We start from the raw sequence: 26,181 nt of genomic DNA on the forward strand, positions 1-26,181 counted from the left end.
TTAGCTAGATTAGGTTTGTCTGAATGATAAACACAGCATTTTGTATTTGTTCCTGGAAGCAATAAGAAGTCAATGGAGTTTACTGAATGGGATAATATGATCAGACCTACGTTTTAAGAAAACCATTTTAGTGGCTGAGTGGAGAATGGTTAGGAGGAAAGAGAAACTTGAGGCAGACAGACCCATCAGCAGACTATTACAATAGTGCAGGAGTGAGATGATGGGGGCCTGCACTACAATGGTGGCAGTGTCAGAGGAGAAAAGGGGGCATATTGGAGAGATGTTGCAAAGGTGAAATGCACAGGCTTTGGCAGCAACTTGAATATAGAGGGGATGAAAGATAGTGAGGAAACCAGGATGATTCGTAGGTTATGAGCCTGAGGGGACTGGGAGGATGATGGTGCCCTCTACAGTAATAGGGAGGGCAGAAAGGTGGGGGGAGGATTTAAGGAAAAGACATAATGAGTTTGAGATGTCTACTGGCCATCCAACACTACCATTCTTGTAGAAGGTGGGATTTTAGCTGAGACTTGAAGGAGGACAGGAAAACCAGCAGGCAGAGATAAGGAAGGAAACGGTTCCCAGCATCAGTGACAGCCAATAAAAATGCACAGAGCTGGACACACAGCGTCATCTGAGAGGATCAGCAGAGGCCAGTCTCGCTAGGTTGTAGAGTACTAAGAGTGGAGTAGAGTATAAGAAGACTAGAAAAACAGAAAAGGACCAGGTTATGAAGGACTTGAAAAGCCAGAGAACTTCATATTGACTCGAGAGATTATAGGGAGCCACTGAAATTTACTGAATAGGGAAGAAACATAGTCAGACCTGTCCTGTAAGATCACTTTGATAGCTAAGTAGAGAATGGACTGTAATGGGGACAGACTGGAGGCAAGAAAACAAACCAAAAGGCTAAAAGATCAGTCCAAGTATGACATGATGAAGACTGAACCATGACGGTGGCAAAGGCAAGAAGGCCACGGATGGTAGGAATATTCTAAGGCTGAGGACTAGCAGGACAAGATTAGCTACAGGATATGGGGGCAAGGAACTCAAGAGAAGGGGACAGTGTAGAGTTGAACTGGTTGACCAAGGGGTCAAGATGGAGAAGAGAAGAGAATATGGCCAGTGCAGGTGTGATGATCTGGCAAAGAACTGAGAAGCAAACAACTAAAATGGATTGAAGATAAGGCCAAAGAATGGAGATCCTACCAGGAAACCATCACTAACTTAAAGTGTGTCTACAATATTTCAGGCACTGTGTTCAGTAGCCAGTCCCCACTTATCTTCATGGAACTTACATTCTAACAAAGGAAAATATCACATAAAGTAGACTGGTAGCCTAAGAAGGAATTTTGGTCGGAAGAGTCATGGGGACGGTATCATACCACCACCTCCATTCAGTCTACTTCAGTGGTTATCTATTATCCCCAGGATCACATATAAAACGTTCTGTTTAGCTAATAAAATTCTCTGTAACTGGGCCCCTTCCGACCTTTCTAGTCTTCTCACACCTTACTCCCCTCCATATACTCTGAGATCCAATGACACTGGCATCCTTGCTGATCCTTTCACATGACACTCCATCTCTTGACTCTGAGTATTTCCACTAGCTTATTCTCCATACCTAGAATTCTCTCCCTCCTCACCTGCCTTTTGGCTTCCTAGGCCTCCTTCAAGTCTCAGCTAAAGTCTCATTTTCTGCAAGAAGTTTAACCCAATACACTTTAAAGGTAGTGCCTTCTCTTTCTTGATTATCTCCAGTTTATCCTGTATATATCTTGTGTGTATACATATATATGTTTATGTAATGTCTCCCCTATTTGACTGTGAGATCCTTGAGGGCAGAGAATGTTTTTGCCTTTCTTTGCATCCTCAGCATTTAGCATAGTGTCTGGCACATAGAAGATGCTTAGTAAATGCTAGTTGACTGACTAACTAAGGATGAGTAGAGCTACAGGCAGGCAACTTACACTCTTTCCAAGAGCAAAGGTAGGGTTGCTTTCATTATTGTGCCCAGAGTAAGAGGGGGCAGGAAATACATATATACTCAAGATAAATGACAAGATGTCCACACTGGCCAAGCCCTTTGCCCTGTGAAATGTGAAGTATGGTTTGGAGCAGGCTAGATATCATTGGCTAGGTGAGATTGTGCACTCCTTCATGTATTTACCAATCAGAAGCAATCAGCCCCAGAGTGGACCCAAGCTGAATGGATTCACTAACCCAAGAAATGAGAGCATCCTCTCTGGAGGTCAGGTTAAAAGGGTGGCTAGTTCAGATGAGAAGTAGAACAAAGCAGGGCAGACTAAATGACAGCATGACCAAGCAGGCCCTGAATTCTTCATGGATTTCTGAGTGAGATGTGAAGCATGGTCTACAGCTGGATAGAACAGTGATAACTGATGTTTGTAAAGAGTACACAAACATCCTAAAAGATTCTACAGCATTGTATAATCATAAAAGTGACTCAATCCATGGGATGTAGAATCTAGAACACATGCTCCTTGAGGGTGGTCTCATTCTTGTCCACATATTCCAAGTCATCTGTATTATTGTGATTCCATACTTGAATTCTTTCTTTGTAGATGCCTGCTATCTATCTAGCCATATCTATATATCTATATATGGACATATCTATCCATCTATCTATCTAACTATCTGTCTATCATATTTTTTACCTGGAAACTTTGGATTTTGGCTATGACACTCCTGGGAGTTTTCATTTGTGTATTTCTTTAGAGAAGTAAATTCTTTCTATTTTCACTTTGCCAATTAGATATTAATAGGCTGGGCAGTTTTTACTCATGAGTTCTTGAAATATAATAGCTAGGCTTTCTTTGTGATGAAGGTTTTCAGGTAATCCAATAATTCACAGATTATTTCTCTTTGACCTGCATTTGCTTTTTAGGTCAGTTGTTTTTCATAGGAGATACTTTATGTTTTCTGTTTATGTTTATATATTCAGTCTTTTGATTTTGTTCTAGCATTTCTTGCTTTTCATGGAATATTTCTGTCTAGACTATTCTAACTTTCAAAGACTCTGTTACTTGCATAGGCTTTTGTGCCTCCTACACTAACACAGCTGTTCTCTTTCCAATTCTTTCTCTTGAGCTCTCATTTCTTTTACTTATCTCTTGCTTCATTTCTTCCAGTTAGTCCAGTGACAAGTGTGTGGGTCAAGTCAGTGGGTCTCTTTGAGGCTTTGCTTGTAAGTAATGTGGACTTATTTTCTCCTTGTAAGTTTGTATATTGAGAATCCTTGATCCCACAGTATCTTTATATCATCAGTGTTTTCTTCTGTTTATGAATTTTTCCAGCCTTACTTAACTAAATTAGGACTTTGTGTCAGAGGCAGGTTCAGTATTTCTGGAAAAGATAGGGCAGGGAAAGGGGAACTTTGTTTGATACTGATCTGCAATATCTGTGGTCTGAGTAATGAACTCTGTGCTCTTCAAGGACTTCAGGGGTGGCTTCAGCCAGTAACCTAAGGCAAGAGTGGTCTGCACTACAATGGCCTGATCCAGGAAAATCACTGACTGGCATATTGGTCTAAGCCCTAAAGGAGCTACTGAGCCCCAGCTGGAAAACAAAAAGACACAGCTTCAGGCTCCAAATGTCACTGGCTAGTCCCTGGTCTGGACTACTATCTCCCTGACCCCACCTACATAGCAACATGCTTCAAGTTTCCTGACATGCCTTCTGTCCCTGATATGGCAGGCTTCTGGCAGCTGAATACCCAGGCCAGGCATTTTCGGCCTGAGAGTTTCTAAATTTCTCTTTGCATAGACCTGGCATGGAAAAATTTAATTTACTATTTCTCCTTGGATTTCTTGATCATTACTCAGTCTGGTGCTCTTTTTCATCCTGGATGAAATAATTGTAAGAAAGCTATTTCCACTACTCTGTTTCCATTCATTCTACCTCCTTGAGGAGAACCCATGACTATGGTGACCTCACTTTTTTAAAATTGCAAATCAAAACAAAAGATCTATAAAATGATTTTTCTATTTGTAAGTGAAAACAAGTATTTTAAATCAGGATTGCCCTAGAAAAATCAGGGTGTATGGTTACCATATCCATGGGATGCTCAAAAGGAGGAACAAACAGATGGAAAACAATGTGGAAATAATAAATAGAAAATGGTAGATGTGAGCAAGAATCAGAGAAAAGGAGAAAAAGGGGTTCACAGAAGATGATGATGTTTGGAGAAATCATCAAGGGAGAGGAGAACAGCGAGAATTTTATTAAAGTTACAGAAGGAAGGCAGAAGTAGCAATGCAGTATAGTGATAACAAAAGCAGAGAAAATTGCTCTGAAGATTAAATTCTTGACTGTTTCCAATGTGGGAATGCCCCATGATCTCAAAGGAGCACAATGTGAGAAGAGTTTATCTGGTGAGATAGGAACACATTTAACACAACATAAACAAAAACAAACAAACAAAAAAGCTGTAAGGCTTGCAAAGCAGCAGATCATGAAGAAAGTAAAGAGGGAGACAGGTCAATGAATGAAAAAAATTCTTTCATATACATCAAGAGCAATTGCATATTCCTCTAGATTATTGCGTGTTCTTTTTTTGTCCTTCTGGTGAACAGGAAAGTGAGGAAGGAAACCCATTAAACCCTCTTTTAAAGCGAATGTGTAGGTGTTCTATTGAGTAATATCTACATAAGCTGTGGTATGTGAACGTAAAGGAATATAACTGTGCCATCAGAAATGATAAATGGACAGTTTCAAAGGAAACAGGGAAAAACTCTATGAAGTGATACACAGCAAAGTGAGCAGAACTAGAATAACTTATAAAATGATAATAACATTATAAAGAAATCCACTTTGGAAACCAACTTAGAACTCTGATCAACACAATGATAAACCAAAGTCCAAAACAATGAAGATGAAACATTCCACTCACCTTCTCCTGAGATATGATGAACTTAAAATGCAGAAAGAGACACATATTTTTGGATATAGCCAATGTGGAGACTTGTTTTCTCAGACTATAAAGCTATGTGTTAGGGGCTTTATTTTTAAGTTGTTTTTTTTTTTAATTTGCTCAATTCAGGATGAGGGAAGTAGTAGGAGGGACAGATTAATTTTTTTAATCAAAGGATGTTATGCTATGATATGCCATGTATTTCACCATAGCTTACTGCTGTGCAGTACTACTGCTCTAAATTAAAACTCAGGAACAGAACCACACTACCAAAGGGGAATGGGGAAAATACACTTCATGATCTTGCTACTAAAAAAAAAAAGTAGTATAGTACATGAGAGAAGGTGCTACAATTCAAGATAACAAACCCTAGTTTTTTAGAGAGAAATATCCCTTAAGTAGAAAAATACAATTAAAAAATGCTACAATTGTTTGATAAGAAATAGTGCATAAAAACACCTAACTTCCTTTGTTCTAATTCCATGTTCCTAGATATACACGATTTTTATGACAAAACCATTTCTATCCCTCATTTAAAACTGATAAGCTGGTGTTCTAATAAAAAAAAGGAGGCACTAAAGCATTTTTAAAAAGAATACACAGGAGAGAATGAATGGAAGGAAGACCAGAAGGAAATATAAGTAAGTGGTATAGCTTTGAAACTGATATGTTAAATCTATTACATACTTAAAAGTAAAAGCAACAAAATAAAAAATTTACAGTTTCATGTACAATCCTTTTTCTGTTCTATTCGCATGTAGAAATGCTTTTTAAATTTAATATCTATTAAGTTCAGAAATAACAAAAATAAATTTACATGCTAGTTTGTTTATAAATGGACAGGTTGTGTCATCATTGGAGGGAATTCCTGATCTATGAGATCATAGATTCATTTGGATTACTGAAGTTTACCCATAAATCACAAGTCACTACTTCCAATGAATTCACTAGAGCCCAAGTACTTCTAAGAGAATCAATAAAATCAAGTTTCTGAACACTCAAAGATGAAGGCAAATTTTAGGACTATGGCAGACCCACCAGGTCTGCAAAGCCAAGTCTATAGTACTACTCACCCTTATTTTTACATTACTACAACCCACCATTAAGACAAAACTCCATTTCCTTTTCCAATTACACATTATGTTAAACACTTCAACTCAAAATATAAAACTGAATTAACAAATGGTTAAAAAAAACACTAGCTAGCTACTGATGGGAGAGTGATTACTGATTGTCTATATGTACTCGGACTTGTTAAAGCAAAAAAATCAAAACTAACTAAGACATGGGGTACGATCACCAAAATTTTTATATTAGAACAATATATGAACACTTTAAGCATCTGAGACTTTGTCAATAAAAGTAGTCCCTTTACCTTTGCAAATATACCATAAACCTGAAACATCCTAGTTGATGTTGTTCAAAAGTTCCTATGGTCCCAAAACTGATAACCTCAAGTTGATAAAACTCTCTTAACTTAGCTTTTGTTGTTGTCATTCAGTCATGTCTAACTCTTTCTGACCCCAGTTTCTTGGGGTTTTCTTGGCAAACTTAGCTAGGCTAGTCCTTTTGTGTTACACATGCGATCCAACAAGGGGCCTGTACGTGACACCTTTCCATCTTAAAGAACTTGTATTCCAAAGACACAGACTTTGAGAAACAGAGGTTAACTCCATGCCATGATAGTGTAGAAACTTACTGGAGCAAAAAACTAGAACAATTTTATTTCTACTACATCTTCTATTCAACCAACTCCATCATTCATCTAGAGCTATAGTTCCCCCTGCTGCAGGCCCATAACAGCCAAGAAGCCAAGAAGCCAGCCTCTGCAAATCACTGACCAGAACCTTGCTGCCACTGAGCCAGGCAAACAACTACCGTCATGGCAATGTTCCTGTCACTCTTTCTGCACAAATGCTCCGTACATCTAGGAGAGTTGGCAAACCAGAAGAGCGGCAACAAGAAGCCAGAGAAGGCCAAAAGCATCTTGCATCCATATGCTGGTAAACTATTTAACTTCTTTAGCCCAAGAATACCCCAAGAGCCTCTGCTGTATCCTAGTCAAAACCTGGAGGAAGGTAAAATTCCCTATCTAACAAAGGGAAAAAAATTTGTCAGCTAAAAGTGTTCCCTCCAAAATATTTTCCTTATAAAATAGTTAGAAAATTACGGATGCTTAGTAACTGTCAAAAAACAGCAACACTGCTTCTAGTGTGATGACAAAGAAATGTTATTTTAAAAAACTGCTTCACTGTTTTATTTTTGGAAAACACCTTTGGAGAGCTAGTGACTAAACAGCACATGATTGATTGGTTGTTGTCCTTTATTCTCAAAGAGGACCAAAATGACATCACTATGCAGTCAAGTTACACCGTATCTGACTGTGGCTGATTAGATCAATATGAGCTCAGAATGTTCTACCACAGGTCGGGCACAAACAGTCCATGTGAACATTTGGGGTGGAATCTCTAAATTTGTGCACCTCTCCTTTCTTTTAGCTACTTCAATTCTGCTTTGCTCACAGAGCACAGCACCTTCTCTGATGAGGGAACACCATGCTGGGTGGTCCTGTACCAGTGTCTTCTCCCATGTCACACAATCAATTCCAAAGTTCTTAAGAGAGACCTTGAGAGTGTCCCTTTATTGCTTCTTCTGACCACCATGTGAACGCTTGCCCTGTATGAGCTCTCCATAAAACAATCTTTTCGGCAAGTGTACATCTTGCATTCGAACAATGTGGGCAGCTCTTCAGAGCTGCCCTCTTTGCAGCAGAGGTTGAATGCTTGGCAGTTTAGTTAGAGAAAGGACCACAGTGTCCAGTATCTTATCCTATCAGCTAACCTACAGAATCTTCCTAAGACAATTCAAATGGAAGCGATTCAGTTTCCTGGCATAGCGCTGGTATGTTGTCCAGGTTTCACAGGCATACAACAATGAGGTCAGCACAATGGCACTGTAGACCTTGAATTTGGTAGTCAGCCTAATATACCTCTTCTCTCCCACACTTTCGTTCAAAGATTTCCAAATACTGAGCTAGTTCTGGGCAGCTATGTGACACAGTGGATAGAGCACCAACCCTGGAGTCGGGGAACCTGAGTTCAAATCCAGCCTCAGATACTTACTAGCTGTGTGAACCTGGTCAAGTCACTTAACCCCAATTGCCTTAAACAGCAAATAAACTAAATTTGAAGACAACGCATATTTTTTAGGAATTCAAAATGTAATCATCGTTAAAATAGAATAAAATGAAATCATAAGTTGTTTTTTTCTCATCTTAAATAGTTATAACATGTAGAAGTTTCCTAAGTCTCCCCACCAACAAAACAACTTATCAACAGCATAAAAAAAACTTCTAATCACCATCACATTTGACCATGTATTATTTAGCTATTTGTTCCTATTTCATCCCTTCTATATTTTCTAAGACTAGAGTCAACTTGAGTCAAATATAGTTGCAGACAAGTGCCAACCTGCATTGGCAGTGGGAGTTTTCTTATCCAGAAGTTCCCTACACCAATAAAATCAATTACAAGTTCAGTTCAGAGACAGACAAATAAACTCAGTATCTCCCCCATTTCTTTCTTTCCCACCTGGCTGCACTCCTTTGTACTTTAGAAACCTCTTCACCCTACAAGATCACATCCCACCACACTTCATCAACACTCTCTGCCCTGGGGATCCCTCTGATTGGATAGTGAAGATCTCCTCCCCAAACCTCCATTTAGGGAGGGCGCCCAGGACAGCCACCTTTTCCTTTCCTACCCAGCCACCCTCTTCTGGACCTTTCAATCATCCTTTCCCTCTCCCCCTTTTCTACCCCCCCATCCCTTTTCAGCTTCCTTTCATGTGCTATCTTCCCCCATTAGGTTATAAGCTGTATTAGGTTATAAGCTCCTTGAGGGCAGGAACTATCTTTGCTGTATTTGTATTCCCAGCACTTAGCAAAGTACCTGGCACATAGTAGGTGTTTAATAAATGCTTACTGATTTCCTGACTGACTACTGTCCAGGGTAGTATTTTGCACAATATGTAGTTAGCATCTATTTGTAGTAGTTTTATCTTTGTATCCCTAGCAAAGAGCCTTGTTTAATAAATGTTAACTTGGTAAAATGTATGCAATATTATATAACACATGACTATTTCTGAACATCTATTACTGCTTCTTATATACTAATAAGTTATTTTGAAAAATATGACTATACACTTTAGTAACTGACTCACTCTTCACCATATTATCAAGAACACAAGAAATGTTTCTATTTAGTTGGATAATACTGCACTATAGTATGCTCCTTGTATATATGCTCCTTGAAGGCAAAAAATGTGTCACTTTTGTATTTGTATACCTAGTAAGTAGCACATAGTAGACACTTAATAAATGTTAGTTGATAGATTATTAATAGTTCAGCCACTCCCCAATTGTTAAAAATGCTAATAGCATAACATTTGCTTGTCTTTTAAAGCACTTCACCTCAAAAATAAAATGCGCTCTGACATAGCCTTGCTGAACACGTTATCTGAGTTTTTACAAAAAATGAGTATGTCTAAATGATGGACTTTTGCTATCAAAACACAAGAAATAAACTCAAGCAAACCACCTCTTTTAAGAAGGAGTGGTCCTTTTAGAGTTCTTTTAGAGAATTTATCATCTGTGGGCAAAGCTCTGTTTCTTAGAGAAATTCTACTCTATTCAACTGACTATACTGTAGGACTAGATCCAACATGAATACTACAGATACACACTGGTTTTAAAAACTTATACCTAAATAACACAAAAATAAATTATCCACTAACATAATTTGTTTTCTTGGCTGACGCATGGGAAAAAAACTGCCATGTTAATTCTTCTAAGTCTTTTACGTTTCATTTTTAGTCAGTGTTTCCCTGAAGATTTATTATTGTCAGAGTACTGAGCTAGTAGTGACTTTGGTTTTTTTTTTTCAGGAATCTATTTTCAAATCAAATTGTATTTCTTCTTAGAAATTTCTGCTCCAAGTTTTACTTTTCTTCTTCATGCATGCATATATGCATGTCAATGAAAAAAGAAAATTAATATAATGTATGGAATATGTGTTTTATTTAAATATGCGACACTGAAAGAAACAAAACTTAAATGACAGGCGTGAAAATTCCTCCTGATTATACAGTATTAGAATCATAGGATTTTATAGCTGGAAGGTACCTTAGATCATAGTAATATGACTCTCTATGCCAATGCTTCTTAATGGGGTCATGAAAAATTTGGCAACAGTAAAAGGTTTCTGAACATGCAACAACCAAAAATTAATTTAATTTTTAAATTTTAATTAATTTAATTTCAAAATACAAATGCATAATGAAGCTGAGGTGTTTCTGGCTGCGCTCACCTATGCTGCATGGTGTGACTTCACTGCAGCCTCGGTTCTGAACACAAAGCATGTGAACTTTGCACTACACATGCTGTCACACCAAACAACACCAACAAACACTGCTGAAATGCAAAAAGGGGTCGCAAGAAGAAAAAGTTTAAGAAGTCCTGCTCTAGACTTCTATGGCTAAATCTACACATGCAGCCACATGGTGGAGAAGATGGAAGAGCACTGGGGCAGTGTGATACTCCCAAAAGAACACTCAAGCTGAAATTGGCGGCTATTCTCCTGGTTTGCCATTTACTGCCTATGTGACCTTGGCAGACATTTAAAAACTGTTTTGGGCCTGAATTTCCTTCCTCATCTGCAAAATGAGAAGGTTAGATGAGATAAACTCTAAGGTCCCTTCTAGCCCTAAATTTGTGAAGCCACGAGCATATGAAAGAGGATGTGTAATAAGAGGCACAGGGTTTCTGAGAACTAATGCAAAAATTGTAAATACATCCCAACATGAAAGCTACAGCTTAGCCCATTTATAATAGAATAGCTTTGTTTAATAAAAATGTTTAATAGAAAGATTTTGAACTTCATCAAAGTTTTAAGTTGAAAAATAAAATAAGTGACCTAGGAACTCTTCAGGAAGATTAGACAAAGTCCGTTTTCTTAGGGTAAGGAACAGCAAGGCGGGGGGCGGGGGGAGACCCACAATGACCATGTCCAAAATACTTTTGTTATTTTCTGTTTGTCAGCTATTTTTATTTCTGTTTTTATCTCTACTATAAACTCCATAAAACTTTTTAACAGCACAGAGATTTGAGAACCCCTACAAAGTGTAAACTTCGTTTTAACAGAACAATAAATTTTTCAGTGACTGGCTTTCATCGCTTGTATGTGCTGTTCATTTAAACATAGTACTAAAATATTAAGCTTCTTTTGCAACTTTAAGAGTATTTAATACATTTGGTATTTGACATACACATCTGCCTTTCCCTTTGAACCTGAAAATGCACTTGATCAGCATAGCAACAGGTGTTTATAAAAATACATAGAGATGATTAATAATTATCTTAAAATATGTCCACAGTACCTCATACTGTTGGTGTCATCCACAATTCCCATGATAGGCTTATTAGTCCATGATAGATCACATAAAATTAAGTTATTCATCTATACATTATGAACATACCAGAATGAAAGCACTGCCATCACTGTAGACAGAGATTTTTGCAAAGTATTTTTACTATTTGACTTTTTCTATATAGTCATATAGAAATAATTAATCACATGCAATTAATTACCCTACCATGACAAGTTTTATAACATGATGAAATGAAAACGAATCTTCTAATGTCGCTTAGTCCACCTGCTTCGAGATAGGGTGCATGTATTCATAAAGGAATATACATATTAAATATAAGGTAATAAGCAGAAGGCATTGGTAGCTGAAGAGATCCATAGTTTTTTAATTAAAGTTTGGTGAACAAAATTTAAAATCACTTTTAGCTGAATGCCAATATAGACAGTACGTTTAAATCATCATATTTTACTATGGGTAGCATTTCATTTTTCTTTTTTTTTTTGCAGTTTTTTTGCAAGGCATTTGGGGTTGAGTGACTTGCCCAGAGTCACACAGCAACTAAGTGTCAAGTATCTGAGGCCACACTTGAACTCAGGTCCTCCTGACTCCAGGGCCGGTGCTCTATCCACTGTGCCACCCAGCTGCCCTTGGCAGCGTCTCATTTTAATGAATGATATCTAAGATTCCATCAAAAAAATCATTTTGAGTGCCTAGTTCGAAAGAAGATTATAATCCACTTTTCTGCAACAGCCCATTGTTAGTCCACGTGAACGATAAACAAATTAAGAGGGAAAGGACAAGGCATGGTCCTTGTCCTTTACATGAGTGAACTTACATAAAATGTCTTTTTTCTAGATGATGCTATGAACAGTGACTGTAGCTTACATGTATATGTGGCCAGAAAGATGAAAATGAAATATCAGCAGTTCTCAAACTATACACATGTGAATGTTGTCCTTTGGTTAATATCTATGGAAATGATGCAAAAGTCTTTTAATAAATGTCTGTAGCTATGAAGTAACGATTTACAGGTAAAATGCAGAGAGGCAGCAGGTATTATCAGACAAGCAATGGAAGAAGATAGGAGTATGAATCCTGGCTTGAACAATAACAAGCTGTGTGACTTGAGGAAAATTCTTTAACTTTTCTGAGTCTTATTTCTCATCTTCAAAACGGAGACAATAATACACCACAGTGTGGCTGTGAGAATACAATGAGATAACGAATACAAAACTGCTTTGTAACCATAAAATGCTATTTTAATGTATGCTGGTACTATTAGAATCACATATGTCTTGGTCTAAAAGGGCAGCTCTATTCTTTATGGCTTAATAAATTTGATCTGGCATTTTAGAGCTTAATAAATTTGATCTGGTATTGAAAATAAGACAAAAACTTGGGCACTGGATAAAGTTTTCAGCTTTCAGAGTTTTACATTTAAGTAATAGCCTCTGAAATGCTGCATGTCAGCTGTACTGATTTTTTCCAAAGAATGAACATTTTCTTTGCTGCACTTTAACAAAGAAATTAATCAGTTGCAAATATTTTTCATTTTCTTGTCTCTCACTTGCTGTGATATACTTCATCTTTACAGTAGCCTTGAATAAAAATGAATACGACAACATACAATCCTACCCTTCATGCCCATCTTCTAATCTAGCTCTCCTCCAACTTCCCTCATCCTCTGTGATACCCCTAAATCCTAACTCCCATCTCCTGGTGTCTTCTCTCATTGTATCTCACTTCTCCTACCCAGCCCCACACATACCCATCCCACATCATTCCTAAGTCTGCACTCCATTTTACTTCTAACCCTATCCCCACATGGCCTGCTCAGTTTCCACAGTTCAAATTCTCTCCCTTCCTCTTCGGGCCTCAGTACTATAAGGATCAGTCTCCAGACTATGCCACATCCAGCAAAGCAGGGATAGAACACAGAGCTTAATTCGTCACCCTAGGGTTGAAAGAAGTTCCATTGACTACACACAAGTGTAAGGACTGTCCCCAAACCACCAAAGCATCTAAATAATCTCCCTCTCTACATGGTCATGTGCTACTTCCCAACGTGGGATTTGCAGCTCTCAATCCTCTTTGGATGATGGCTTACTTTCAATCACTTCTAGTACTGTCTCTTAAAAGTCCACGGTACTGTGGCAATGTAGGCCAAGATTATTCATATAATTATAAAAATAAGAATGGGAAAATATAACTCTTAAATAATTTTGGGTATTCCATCAATGAAAACAGGAAAATTTTTAAGTATACTTTTTAATGCTCTGTTAAGTCATGCCATAAAATTTGTCATATTTCTGTCTTTCAAAATCTAATTGAAACCAAGAACTTCAAAGTGCTTTTCTAAATCTGTTAAAATACTTTATTGTTTATAAATGGTGGTTGGTAAGTTTGTCAAAATGCTGTTTACTGTGAAAGGTCCAATGTTTGATCAAGTTAACAGAGGTTTTAATTTAAACTAAACTCAGGAAATTCATCTTCATAACATTTAATATTGTGTTTGTCTTATTAAAGTTGTGATCTTTAAAAAAAAAAAAAAAGGAGATTTAAATGTCCTTACTTACACTCATATTTCTGTCCCAGATTTGGATGCTTCCATCCTGACAGCCAGCTGCAATGAGCTTCCCATCTCTACTGTACGTACAAGTGGTTGGAATGACTTTTTTTCCCTGAACTGTTCTTGGTTTAAACACACTCTTGTGCTTCTTATCATTGTCCACATCCCAGGTTCGCACAGTCCTGAAAATGGAGACAGAACGTTTCATTTGCAAAAGAATTAAGCACAGAAAAAGAAGTTCACATACACTACTCAGAAAACTTTTAAAGAGTAAATTGACATTTTATTTAAAAACCAAAATTAAACGTGCAAAGGTGGAGAGGAGTGACTTTGTTTACAAAGTAAGACTGTGTGAATATCATTATGCTGTTCTCAGTCCACTGACAAACAGTTTAAGATTGACTACAACTCTAATGTATTTCCAAGGTGTTTTATAGTTTATTTAACTGAACATTCAGTTCATTGCCTTTCTGATGGACAAAAGATGGATTTCTAATCTTATTTGCCTGCCTTTTATCTCTTGTCTATTAGCTCCATGAAAGGTTTTACATGCAAAAAGACAACAACACCTGAAGTAGGTCTGTACTGATTTATTCCTTCCTAGTATGGCCATATAGAAGAGGATGAGGATGATGAGGATAATGACAGGAATAATATTAATAATAACAGCAGTTTGCATTTATATAGCACTTTAATGTTCATGAAACTCTTTAAATTTACTATCTACTTTTACCCTTACAACAACCCTGGAAGGTAGGTGCTATTATGATCCACATATTTTTAAGAGTCAAGGGGCAAACAGAAGTCAAGTGATTTGCCCAGGTCACATTAGCAAGTGTTTAAGGACAGATCTGAAGTCAGGTCTTCCTGACTCCAGGCCCAGTGCTCTACCCACTGTGCCACCTAGCTACCTACACCAGTCTTGTCTATAAACTGGGCCAATAACATTCATGAGGTGCTTTCTTTGAAGTCTTCAGTTGAGAGGCCCCTCATAAGTATTACTGTTTGGCTTCCTGAGAAGCTAAAAGAACTAAAACACCAAAACTAACATTTAAGAACCTCAGAATATCTACAACACATCTATGTCACTGGTATAAGTGGACAGATTATCAAAACTGAGGTCGGAAGGGTGAACTGCTAGTCTTGCAAGCAAAATAGAGTTTGCTAGTGACTAATTGCAGTGTGATTTTACTGCTCTGAATCCCTGAATTGGTGCCCAAAAAACGGATGGTAAAGTGTGAGGCCATTAGGTGTCTGTCAAAACATTTTATGTTGAAGAGCACATATTTTGAAAGCTGGAATGAAATCTGGTCTTATAAAATTAAAACGTTCATAAACAAAGATTTAAAAATAGAAGTATGATCTGCCCAGGCCTTTCTGGCCACAAAATGAAAACATGGAAAAGACAAGAACAAGACACAGGTGGAATCATTGCACTGCCCCAAGCACAAATGTTTTCTGTCCTAAAGTTTTGAGTTCTCTCCAGAAAAAAATTCAAAAAACTTCTGGCGGCATCTATTGCCTAAAAGCATCTCAGCTTTTGGCAGAAGTCAAGGCAAGCATTAATTTTGTATGGAAATCACTTAAGAGCTAGCGGTTTAATTTTTCTCCAAAGACTACACATATAATTTTAGTGAGATAAGAAACTAAAATTCACTGCCTCCTCTAGCATAACAAATGCAACCGAGAAAGCCCACAAAAAAGACTAAATACTAATAAACAAATGAAAACTCCATTTGAAGTCAGAGGGCCTAGCTTAAAATCAAATAGGTAACTACTACCTCTAAGACCTCAGGAAAGTCACCTCCTTCATGTTTGTTTCCTCATTTATAATATAAGGGTGATAAACTGGATGACATCTAAGGCCCTTCCATCTCTAGAGTATATGATTAGTTCCAATGAGGAAAAGTAGTTCAACCTTCTGTCATGGCCCATATACAGAACTGCTGGTAAAGTCAAACTCCTCTGGAGTTCCTTTACACTGCATGCCTCTCATGATCATCAAGATGGTGAGGAATTCACCATGCAACCCCGACTCAAAAAGAAATGTTGTTGCCTCAATTATTCATAAAAGATAAGACAGAATAGAACAAGTTCCATTCTAATGTTTAGAAATTTGCTCATTTTTTTTTAATTTTGGCACAAAGATCTTGAGATATCCAATCAGGGCCTTTCAAGCCTTATAAAAACATAAAGAGAATTCAGATAACAAATTAGAACTTGATGAAGAATCGAGATATTATACATGCATTTAATGATTTATTAAATCCTTTAAAAAGATTAATAATTAACATCCCTGGGGAAGAATTTATCAAAGAAACAGATGAAGAACATTGATAAAAAAATCAAATAAAAGAGAAAGATTTTCTGATTTCAAATTTTTATGCCAACTTCCCCTTTTCTTTTCAAGGTCCTGTGATTTTACTATGTGTGGGCTCTCCTTTATGAATAAAGAGAAACTTCTCATGAGTTGCTGCTACTAAAGAAATTCATCTCCTGATAGCCAACCTGGTGATGAACCTCTCCAATATGTTCTGTGAAGTTTGGACTCAGTCAAAGGGCCATACTTGGGGACCTGGAGGGCCACATGTGGCCTCAAGGCCACAGGTTCCCAACCCCTGATGCCAGGCTCTTCTGGGGGTGGTATTCCTTTTCTGGGGCATGCCAGGGCACCCAAGAATGGTCGAGATGGTCATCAAGAATCCAAGGCCAACACCACCTCTATGTCACAAGAGACATAAAAATGGGTCCATGATGGTCCACCCATTTTCCTATCTCTATACAAAAATCACACGTCAGAATAAATATTCTGTGATCCTATGATCCATATTACTCCACAGAGCTGACAAAAAAGACACAAAAGACTTCTTCCAAGGTATCACTAAAAGTTAGGTAAACAAACTAAAGTTACAATATTCTCCTGATACGTCAACCTAGTAATCCTGTCCAAAAAAAGGAAATGAAACTTTTACTTGGGTGAAAATTGTTCTTAATAAAGCATTGCTGACTTGATCACAGCTTCCTTTTCTAGTTGCTCACAAACTATCCTTTTGATCATATCTTTTAATAAATTGTTAGGAATCAAAATCAAGCACACTGTCTTATAGTTTGCAGATTCCACTCTCTTCTCTTACTTGAAAACAGGGTAAAGATTTCCCTTTTTCCAGTCTTGCAGTATTCCATGATCTTTCAAAAATCACTGACAGTATATCAGCTGCAATCACATTTGCCAGTTCCTTCTATACCAAATGGATCTGGTGATCCTGACCTTTCCTTATAAATGTCAAAATACATATGATCTACGTTAGAATTGGAGTCAAAGACTGTGCTGTATAGTTTTATGCTTTGCTGATCACCTCAGAAGATCAAATTAACACTTTTCTAACAACATTTGAGAAACCCACTACAGTCATTGAGATGTTTTACTTCTTAAAAGCTTGTTCACAAGCGCAGAAAGAACGATTAGCATCAGGAATTAGCTATGAAACATCAGTGAACATATAAAGAAAATACCCACGCAGCATATGCTCATTTTTTTTTTGTTGATGGTCATAAATAAGAGTAAGTATATAGTTTTAATAAATGATGCTGGAATTAGATTTATATACATTATCTCATTTACTCCTCGTAACAACTCTACCTAGGACTTTGCATAGTCAAACAATCTACAAAGTGACAACAAATATCACAAATTACTACCTACTTAGCTAAGAAAAAAGGAAAGGGGTGGATAGGAGATACCCTTCCAGAGGTTCTGAGTGAAAACGGCAAATACTGCTTAGTAAGACAAACAGATTGTGGATAGGTGAGGTCCTCAGTAAGAGCCTAATAGGCTTGTTCAGGTCCTGGGGCCATTCAGATGACTCAAATTTCCCCTGGAGACAAGAAGACAGACACACAGTTACTCTTTATGTCCAGCAGCCTGACCCGTAACTCCAGAAATGACAAGAAAGGAGCTAGAGGAATGAAGAAATGAGGGAACACTATTTTCTAGGTGAAATTATGTCCATAGCTACTTTCTATTATTATATTATTCATGCCTTTGAAATACAAAGTACAGAAGAAAAAGAACTGAATACTTTCTCTTCAAAACATGTAATTTATTATGGAATATCAATCAATTAACAAACATTTATTAAATGTCTACTATGCACCAGACACTGTGCTAAGCGCTGGGGATACAAAAAAAGGGCAAAAGACAGTCCTTAACCTCAAGAAGCTTACAATCTAATGGAGGAGACAACAAACAAACAAATATATGCAAAGAAGCTCTATACAGGAAAAACAGGAAATAATTTTTTAAAAAGGAAACTCCTGAAATTAAGAGGGGTTGGGGAAGGCTTCCTGTAGAATGAGGAATTTTAGTTCAGACTTAAAAGAAGCCAAGAAGGGCAGGAATCTAAGTGGAGAAGGGAGAGCACTTCAGGCATGAGGGACAGTCAAAGGGAATGCCCAGAACCGGGAAATGCAGAGTCTTGTTTGTGAAACAGCGAGAAGGCCAGCATCACTGGATGAGATTCTTGGGGAACAGAAGAGTAAGGTGTAAGAAGTTTGGAATGGGAGGAGGGCGCTAGGTTATGAAGGGCTTTGAATGCCAAACAAACCATGCTGCAGTTGACCCTGCAGGCAACAGGGAGCCACTGGAGCTTATTGAGTAGGAGGGTGACGTGATCAGACTCAAGCTTTAGGAAAATCATTTTAGTGACTAAATGGAGGATGAATGGGATTGAGGAGAAATATGGGGCAGGCAGGGCCTGCACCAGGGTGGAAGTAGTGTCAGAGGAAAGAAGGGAGCATATTGGAAAGATGTTGTGAAGGTTAAAATGAGAGGTCTTGGCAACAACTTGGACATAGGGGTTTGAGAGATAGTGAAGAATCCAGGATGACTCGCATGTTGTGAAGTGACATGCACATAGATGGGATATTGCTTTTTATGAGTAATTGAAATAAAAATAAACATCAACCATATATGGGGAAATAAAGTATCTATTCTATAATTCTGATAAACATACAACAGAGGTTCTCTTTCTATTAAGCAAAAAAAGTACATTTTACAAATGCAAACTATTTTAAGCAGAATTATGTATTTTGACTTGATCCACACCTGGCTAGCTGCAGATTAATATTTTACAACAGATGAAAATATTTGGAATTTCAATATAAAATTGTCACTTATATAATCTAGACTGGTATGCATTTCTACAACTTAAAATTGTATTAATAGGCAGGCACCAATAAAACAAAAAAGATCAGAATGTGATAGTACTTGGATTTTAAGGAAATCTATTTTGTTATATGCAATGTTTTATTATATTTTTGATTTACAAAATTATTGATAGTCTTGTATCCTATAAATAAGACTGATACTCTCCTTCCTCGTTCACATAACCAGAATGTGTCACAGGTCCTGGATCTAAGGCTGCCTGACTCCAAGGTAAGCTATTCACTATAACAAGCTAATACTACAGCTCTCCAAACTCTACCTCCCTTTCCTTGACTACCACACTGCCCCAACCTTACTTGCGAGCATCCCATCAGAATGTAAGCTCCTTAGGGGAAAGAACTGTCTGTTTGTTTTTGAATTCCTAGTGCTTATTACAGTGCCTGGAAGGGAAGAAGTGAGATATAACTGGAAAGGTAAGTTGGACTCAAACCATGTTGAACCTTGAACGCCAAACTAAGGAATTTGGCCTTTATTAGGAGTTACAGGAGAGCCAGGTCTTTAGGCATAGGAGTAATCTGAGTCAACCTTCACAAAAGGGAGAAACTGGGAATGAAGAAATGAGACAGAAAATATATGTTTACTTCACCTTTCTTCTTTTTCTTTTCTTTTTTTTTTTTATGGTGCCTCTTACACCAATGATGGTAGACTGGAATCATCCTAACTTCTAAACAGCTGCATATACCATAAAACATGTATCACAACCCTATTATTTCACTTGTGAATACAGGCACATAAAAGCAAATTCTTAAGCTCTAAAAAGATAGTGGGAACAGAGTAATATATTACTTTCAAAAATTTGATTTTTTAGCTCAAGGTGTGTGTTTGTGTGTATGTATGTATATGTATACATACATGTGTATGTGTATGTATATGTGTGTGTCTTTAAATGTGTCTGTGTTAAAGAGCATGTAAACATGATTCACATGGTTTGCTTCTGTATAGCTAAGATAAATTCAAAAATGAACTTGAAAATAATAAAGAAAATATACTTGGTCTTTATCAATAGTTTCTCCCAATCATATCAGCTTACAACAACTATGTTGACAAATTCTGATACATAAATGTAATGCAATATTACTTTTCATAAAGACAACTTCTAAAAATTTTTTTAAACATTTACTATCTTCCAAACACTGTGTTAAGTACTAGAGATACAAATATAATCAAGTAAAATATTCTCTACCTTCAAGTAGCTAAAATCTTAATGAGGGAAGACATCATATAAAAAGGAACTAGAGGGGAATGGTCTGTGTGTTCCCACATGGCATGAAACATGGGGACTGTGTCCCAGTAAGTTAAGGCAAAAGTTGACCTATCATAACTGAGGGACTCAGGAATAGAGTGCAACCTACCAATGGGGAGGAGATGGAGATGATAGTCTCAGTAGAGGCAGAAGGGTAGAGAGAAGCATGGGAAAACTTATGAACTTAAGCAAAGTAAAGTAAGCATGACCAGGAAAACAATGTACACAATGACAACAAGGTAAATGGAAAGAACTGTAACAGCAAAGTAACTAAACAATATGTCATCATAATGACCAAGTGGGGCCCTGAAGAATAGAAATAAAACTCAATTTTGTTCCTTTCCTTGCAGAAATGGAAGACTAGGTGTTAGATATAGAAATACAGATAGAGATATGTGTGTGTGTGTGTATGTGTGTATGTGTATATATGTGTGTGTATGCATGCATATACACACACACATACACATATATGTACACATTTTTTTTTAAAAGTCAGTCTCTGTTGGCTGGTTTTGCTGAATTTTTTTCTTTTTTTGTTACAAAGGCTAGCTCTCAGAGTACAAAAGGGGAGGGATATATTCAGAAATGAAAGTGATATAAAAACAAGAGACATCAATACAATTATTTTTTAAAACATATTATGAGGGAACAGAAGACAACTGAAGCTAATATGCCAGTGTTAGGAAAGGTCAGGGAACAGTTAACAATAAACTCAATGAGTTAATAGTATAAAATGACCATTAAAAATGAGACATCAGATAGCATGAGCAAAAATATATATATATATAATATGGAGTCATACTTTAGAATCAACACTGGCAAACATGTATAAGATTGTGAATGACCAGAATGGTGAAGGAGACTTGAAATGAAGGAGGAGAGGAGAGGAGAGGAGGGAGGGGAGGGGAAGGAAAAGAAAGAGAGAGGAGAAGAACATGGGAGAGGAATGAGACAACTGTCTTCAAATATCTGAAGGGCTATTGTACAGGAGAAAGATGACATGTTCTAAGTTGCCAAGAGAATTAGGAACAATGCATTAAAGGGAAAAGGATTTTGGCTCAAAATATTTTTTTAAAAGAGATCGTCCCAAATAATGGAGGTATACAAAAATGAAATAAACTGCTTTGTTTGGAAATACGTTCCCTATTGCTAGAAGTATTCAATTTAACAACCCTTTTTTAAGTACCTATGATGTGCCATGCACAGAGGACAAAGACAAAAACGAAACAAGCCCTTGCCATCAAGAGTTTATTGGAGTGAAACAATGTGTACATCACAAATAAAATGTAAAACATATACAAAATAATTTTCTAGGGGAAGGTACTAACAGTGTGGTTATGATGGGGTTCCTGTAAAAGGTGGAGGAAGCCAGGGATTCCATGAGTCAGGGAAATGAGGAGAGAGTTTTTGCATGTCTAGGAGACAGCCTGTGCAAAAACATGGAGGAAAGAGATGGCAACTCCTGTATAGGGAAGAGCAAAACAACTAGTTTGGCTGAAAAGTAAGCCTATGATAGAGATGTGTAACATGCAATAAGCCTGGAAAGACAAGCCAGAGCAAGACTGTGAAGGGCTTTAAAAGTCAAATAGGAGTTTGTTTTTTATCCTAAAGGCACGAGGGAGCCGCTGGAGCTTCTTTGACAGAAGAATGGCATAGTCAGACCTGTGTGCAGCATGGTTTAGTGAGAAGAGAGACCTGAGGCAAAGAAATCACTCAGGAAGCTACACCAATAGTCTAGCCCAGAGGTGATGAGGGCCTGAACTAGGTGGTGGCTCTGTGAGTGGCTAGCAGTGGGTAACAGATGATGCTAGAGATGTTGTGGAGAACAAAAAAACAAACAAAAAAGATTTTTAAAACTGACTAGATATGAAAGGTGAGAGAGAAGGAATTTTTGAGGATGATTCTGACATGATGAAACTTGGTGTTTAGAAGGATGATGGTACCCTCAAAAGAAATAAGCAAATTAGGAAAAGAAGGGGAAAAGGAGAAGAGTTTTGTAGAGTTTGAGACGCCTACAAGAGTCTAGCTGGAAATGTCCAACAGGCAGCTGGGGATACAAGACTACAGATCAGGGAACTGGGGCTAGTTGAGGGAGTGAGTCATGGAGAGTTTTTAGGTGAATTCATGGGAATTGATGAAATCACCAATACAGAATACAAAGGGGGAAAGACAAGATGGCACAAAACTGAGAAAGCACTTACTGAGAATCCTGCAGAAGAGATACATGCTTCCAAACAGGGGTTTGGAATGAATGACCTCTAAGATTCCTTTCAATTGGGAAATGCTACCTAGTTCTTCATCTCTACAATCAATCGCTTGGCTCTTCAATCCATGCAGATAGGTACAATGGGTCAAGGACGGACAACTCCAGAGAACAAAGGGAATGAATCTCCTCCACATGATCCACTCTTCCTTTATGTTCTGGCTCTTAATTTTTTAAATATCCTTATTACACACAGGAGCAAAAAAGAAACATGTGAATTTGGCCTTAAAAAAAAAAAAAAGGAAAATGTAAAAAAAATGCAAGTTGCTCATAAATAATTGTTTAGAACAATTTATGACCCAACTGCATGAATATGTTATTACTATATGATCTTTTTGCATATAGCTATAAAAGTGAATTCATGCATGAGTTAGGCTGTCTAGTGAGTTGATTATAGTTAGGGAGAACAGGATAAGACTGATGAAATAAGTCCTCAATTAATCAGGACCTCATATTTTTATCCTGTCCCACAAAGGTTCATTTGGGCCTTTTAGGAAAATTTCTCACTGGACACTGAAGTTATAATTCAGCTTTTTGAGAAATTACTATATTGAAGGATCATAGGATCAGAGTATGTTAATTTTTCCTCAATCTCCAGTGAAATTCAGTCAAACAACTTTCAAACAGTAGACTCCACATCTGCAAAGCAGATTCTATTTTTTTTTTCTTTTAAAGTGCCAAAGAGTGATTCAAAACAAAGTTGAAAATGAGATAAATACTCTTTGGAGAGGCAATGGGAAGGCTGCATGAGGATTGAGAAGTTAAATAATGTTTAATCAAGAAAAGTAATGAGGTTAGTATTAAATTCAAAGTTTACCAGAAAAGTAGCATATTTTTATATATTTCTCATTAAAATCTTTTGACAGCAGAATGCTTCCAAGAATAAAAGAATGTCACCACTAGAACATATATCGCATAAACTAGAGATCACGCAGTTCAATCCTCTTAATACACAGATGGAGAAATTGAGGACCAGAAGGTGACATGGCTTAACCACAGTCATACAATAAATTAATAGCTGGGCAAAGACAAGAAACTGCATCTCCTGATAAGAGGCCCAAAGTTCTATGCATAATGCTATCTTTACTCAAAGGATCATCTGTAAAGATTAAGGAATACTGAAATTCACCAACTTGAGTATGAACTCAGAAAACTGAACTCATATTAACTTCAAATAGGGAAAATGGGATAATCAATTGCTATCCATGTACAACATATTTATCTTATACTTTATAGAGTACTGTATGTCTATGTGTATGTACAGATATATGCACATATATCTTCATGTGTTTACATATGTATATTACTATACATGTATATATGCATATACACATATTTCACAGGAAGTACATTATCTACAGTTTAACATACAGTGGCCCACTAAAATGAGAACAGTCATGATAACCAATACAGACAACTTTTGACAACAAAACTAAATTATTTTTATCTATGAAACACTGGATTAAAAATGATAATAATAATAATACTTTCCTTAGGAGAAAAATATTCCTATGTTTTAAGTTATCTTTAAAGCTAATAGGAAATAAAGTTAAATATTATTTATATCTTATATACTCTTTAGTGCTAAATTGTTTTGCATATTAGATTACAAGGTAATGTGGTTACAGAGGAAAATAAAATAGTAATAACTGTTCAAAAATGAATTTTTCATTCCAAACTCTCCTTATTCCATTATACAGCCCTTTCCTTATAGCAAGTTGTCAAGCAGACAGCACAAATCTTATGAACCCTATTTTACTGATGGAGAAACTAAAGCTAAGAAAGCTAACGACCCACACATGGAAGGAGGAAGAGCAGGAGGAAACCTGATTCCAAGTCCCAGGCACTTTCCACTGCCTACACATCACTACCTCTCATCAAGATTATAAAGGAGGAAGAATGGTTTTTTTTTAAGACTTAGTCTTATTTTTATAGGTGCCATCTATTTTTACATCACATACATTTCCAAGTGTATCTTTAATCACTCTCCTAACTAAAAATAGTTTTTTGTAACAAATAGTTTAAAAGAAACAGGAAAAAAAAAGTAGTTCAGCAAAATCAACCAACACACTCAACAGGTCTGAGAAGTACATGTAATATTCCACACCCATAATTCCCAAATCTGCAATGAAGAGAGGGTGGTATATTTTCTCAACATTCATCTAGGGCCAAACTTGGTAATTCTAAACAGTGTTAAGTTTCATTTTTAGTGTTCTTTCCACTTAACATTATTAAAATTATTCTGCATACTGTTTTCCTTGTTCTCTTGAAATTCTTCATACTTATTATATGCAATGGCATAGTGATATGTGCCATAATTTCTACAGCCATTCCCAATGGCTTAAAAATATTGACTTTGTTTCCAGTTCTGTGTTACCACCAGAAATGTTGTCATGAACATTTTGATATATATGGGACCTTTAATTCTCTGTTTGATCCTTTGGAGTATATGACTTGCAATGAGATTTCTGGGTCAAAGAGCATGTATATTTTATTCCAAATTTCTGGAAAAACACAATTTCAAAGTATACTGTACAAATAAAGTATTATCATTATGCCACCTCACACCCACCCTTGAACTATCTTTCATAACTTCACTGATCTAGAGCTGAAAAGGACCTTGTAGTATATCTAGCTGGATCCTCTCCTCCTCAATTTTTTTTTTTACAGATGAGGAAACTAAGGCCCAGAGAAGCGATTTGCCCAAAGAGACATGGATTAAGTGTCAGAGGTCAAGATGTCCAAAATGCTGTCAGTGATGTGGGACTGGGGTGCAGGAGACTAAGGTTGCCAATAGAAATCTGAGAGTCATTAAAATAACCTGGGAAATGATGAGATCACAAAATTAGGCAGTATAAAGGGAAAAGAAAAGAGAACCCAGGATGCAGTCTTTGGGGATGCCCAGAGCTTTGAGGTGACATGAATGAAGATCCAGCAAAGGAGAGAGGAGATGAGCATTTGGAAAGGTCGAAGGAAAACCAAAACAGAAAAATGTCATAAACACCTAGAAAGGAGAGATTATCCAGGAGGAAAATCCATAGGTATAGTCATCAGCAACATAAATGTCAAATACGTAGAACAGTATTACCTGTGTGTTTATTTATGTCGAGCATTTTACATCATTTAATAAAAAAGGTTCAGTTACTGTTAACTAAGTAGACCATTCTTTTGACTATACTGCCGGATACACAGATCACAAGTTAGTCGAGGACAGCTGTCATTTATTTATGGGAACTGTAATTCACTTCATGTGAATGCACCCAGGAGAATACTTCTAAGGAGGTAAGTGATAGAAAGAAAGTTTCCTTATGTACCAAAAATAAACTGAGAAGCACTGTTTATGAAAGAAAGTGGGCAACGACTAAGTGGTTTAAGAGTGACTTAATGAAACAGTAGATAGTTCAGTGTACCTAGACTCAGGAAGACCTGAGTTCAAATGTAGCCTCAGAAACTTAATAGCTCCATGACCTTGGACAATGCACCTAAGTCGACCTTAGTTTCCTCATCTGAAAAATTGGGATAA

At 37.0% G+C, this 26,181-nt stretch overlaps 1 protein-coding gene across 1 annotated transcript in view; it reads right to left on the bottom strand.

Moving 5' to 3' along the window:
- WDR70 (WD repeat domain 70) overlaps positions 1–26,181 on the bottom strand; it is a 328,253-nt gene that overhangs the window by 134,047 nt on the left and 168,025 nt on the right. The window contains exon 10 of the mRNA XM_027863563.1: positions 13,936–14,110. Coding sequence (XP_027719364.1) covers positions 13,936–14,110 — 175 coding nt within the window. The remainder of the gene's footprint in view (positions 1–13,935; positions 14,111–26,181) is intronic.

The sequence above is a fragment of the Vombatus ursinus genome, unplaced genomic scaffold, assembly GCF_900497805.2.
Source record: "Vombatus ursinus unplaced genomic scaffold, bare-nosed wombat genome assembly UNPS02014772.1, whole genome shotgun sequence".
Classification (NCBI taxonomy): domain Eukaryota; kingdom Metazoa; phylum Chordata; class Mammalia; order Diprotodontia; family Vombatidae; genus Vombatus; species Vombatus ursinus.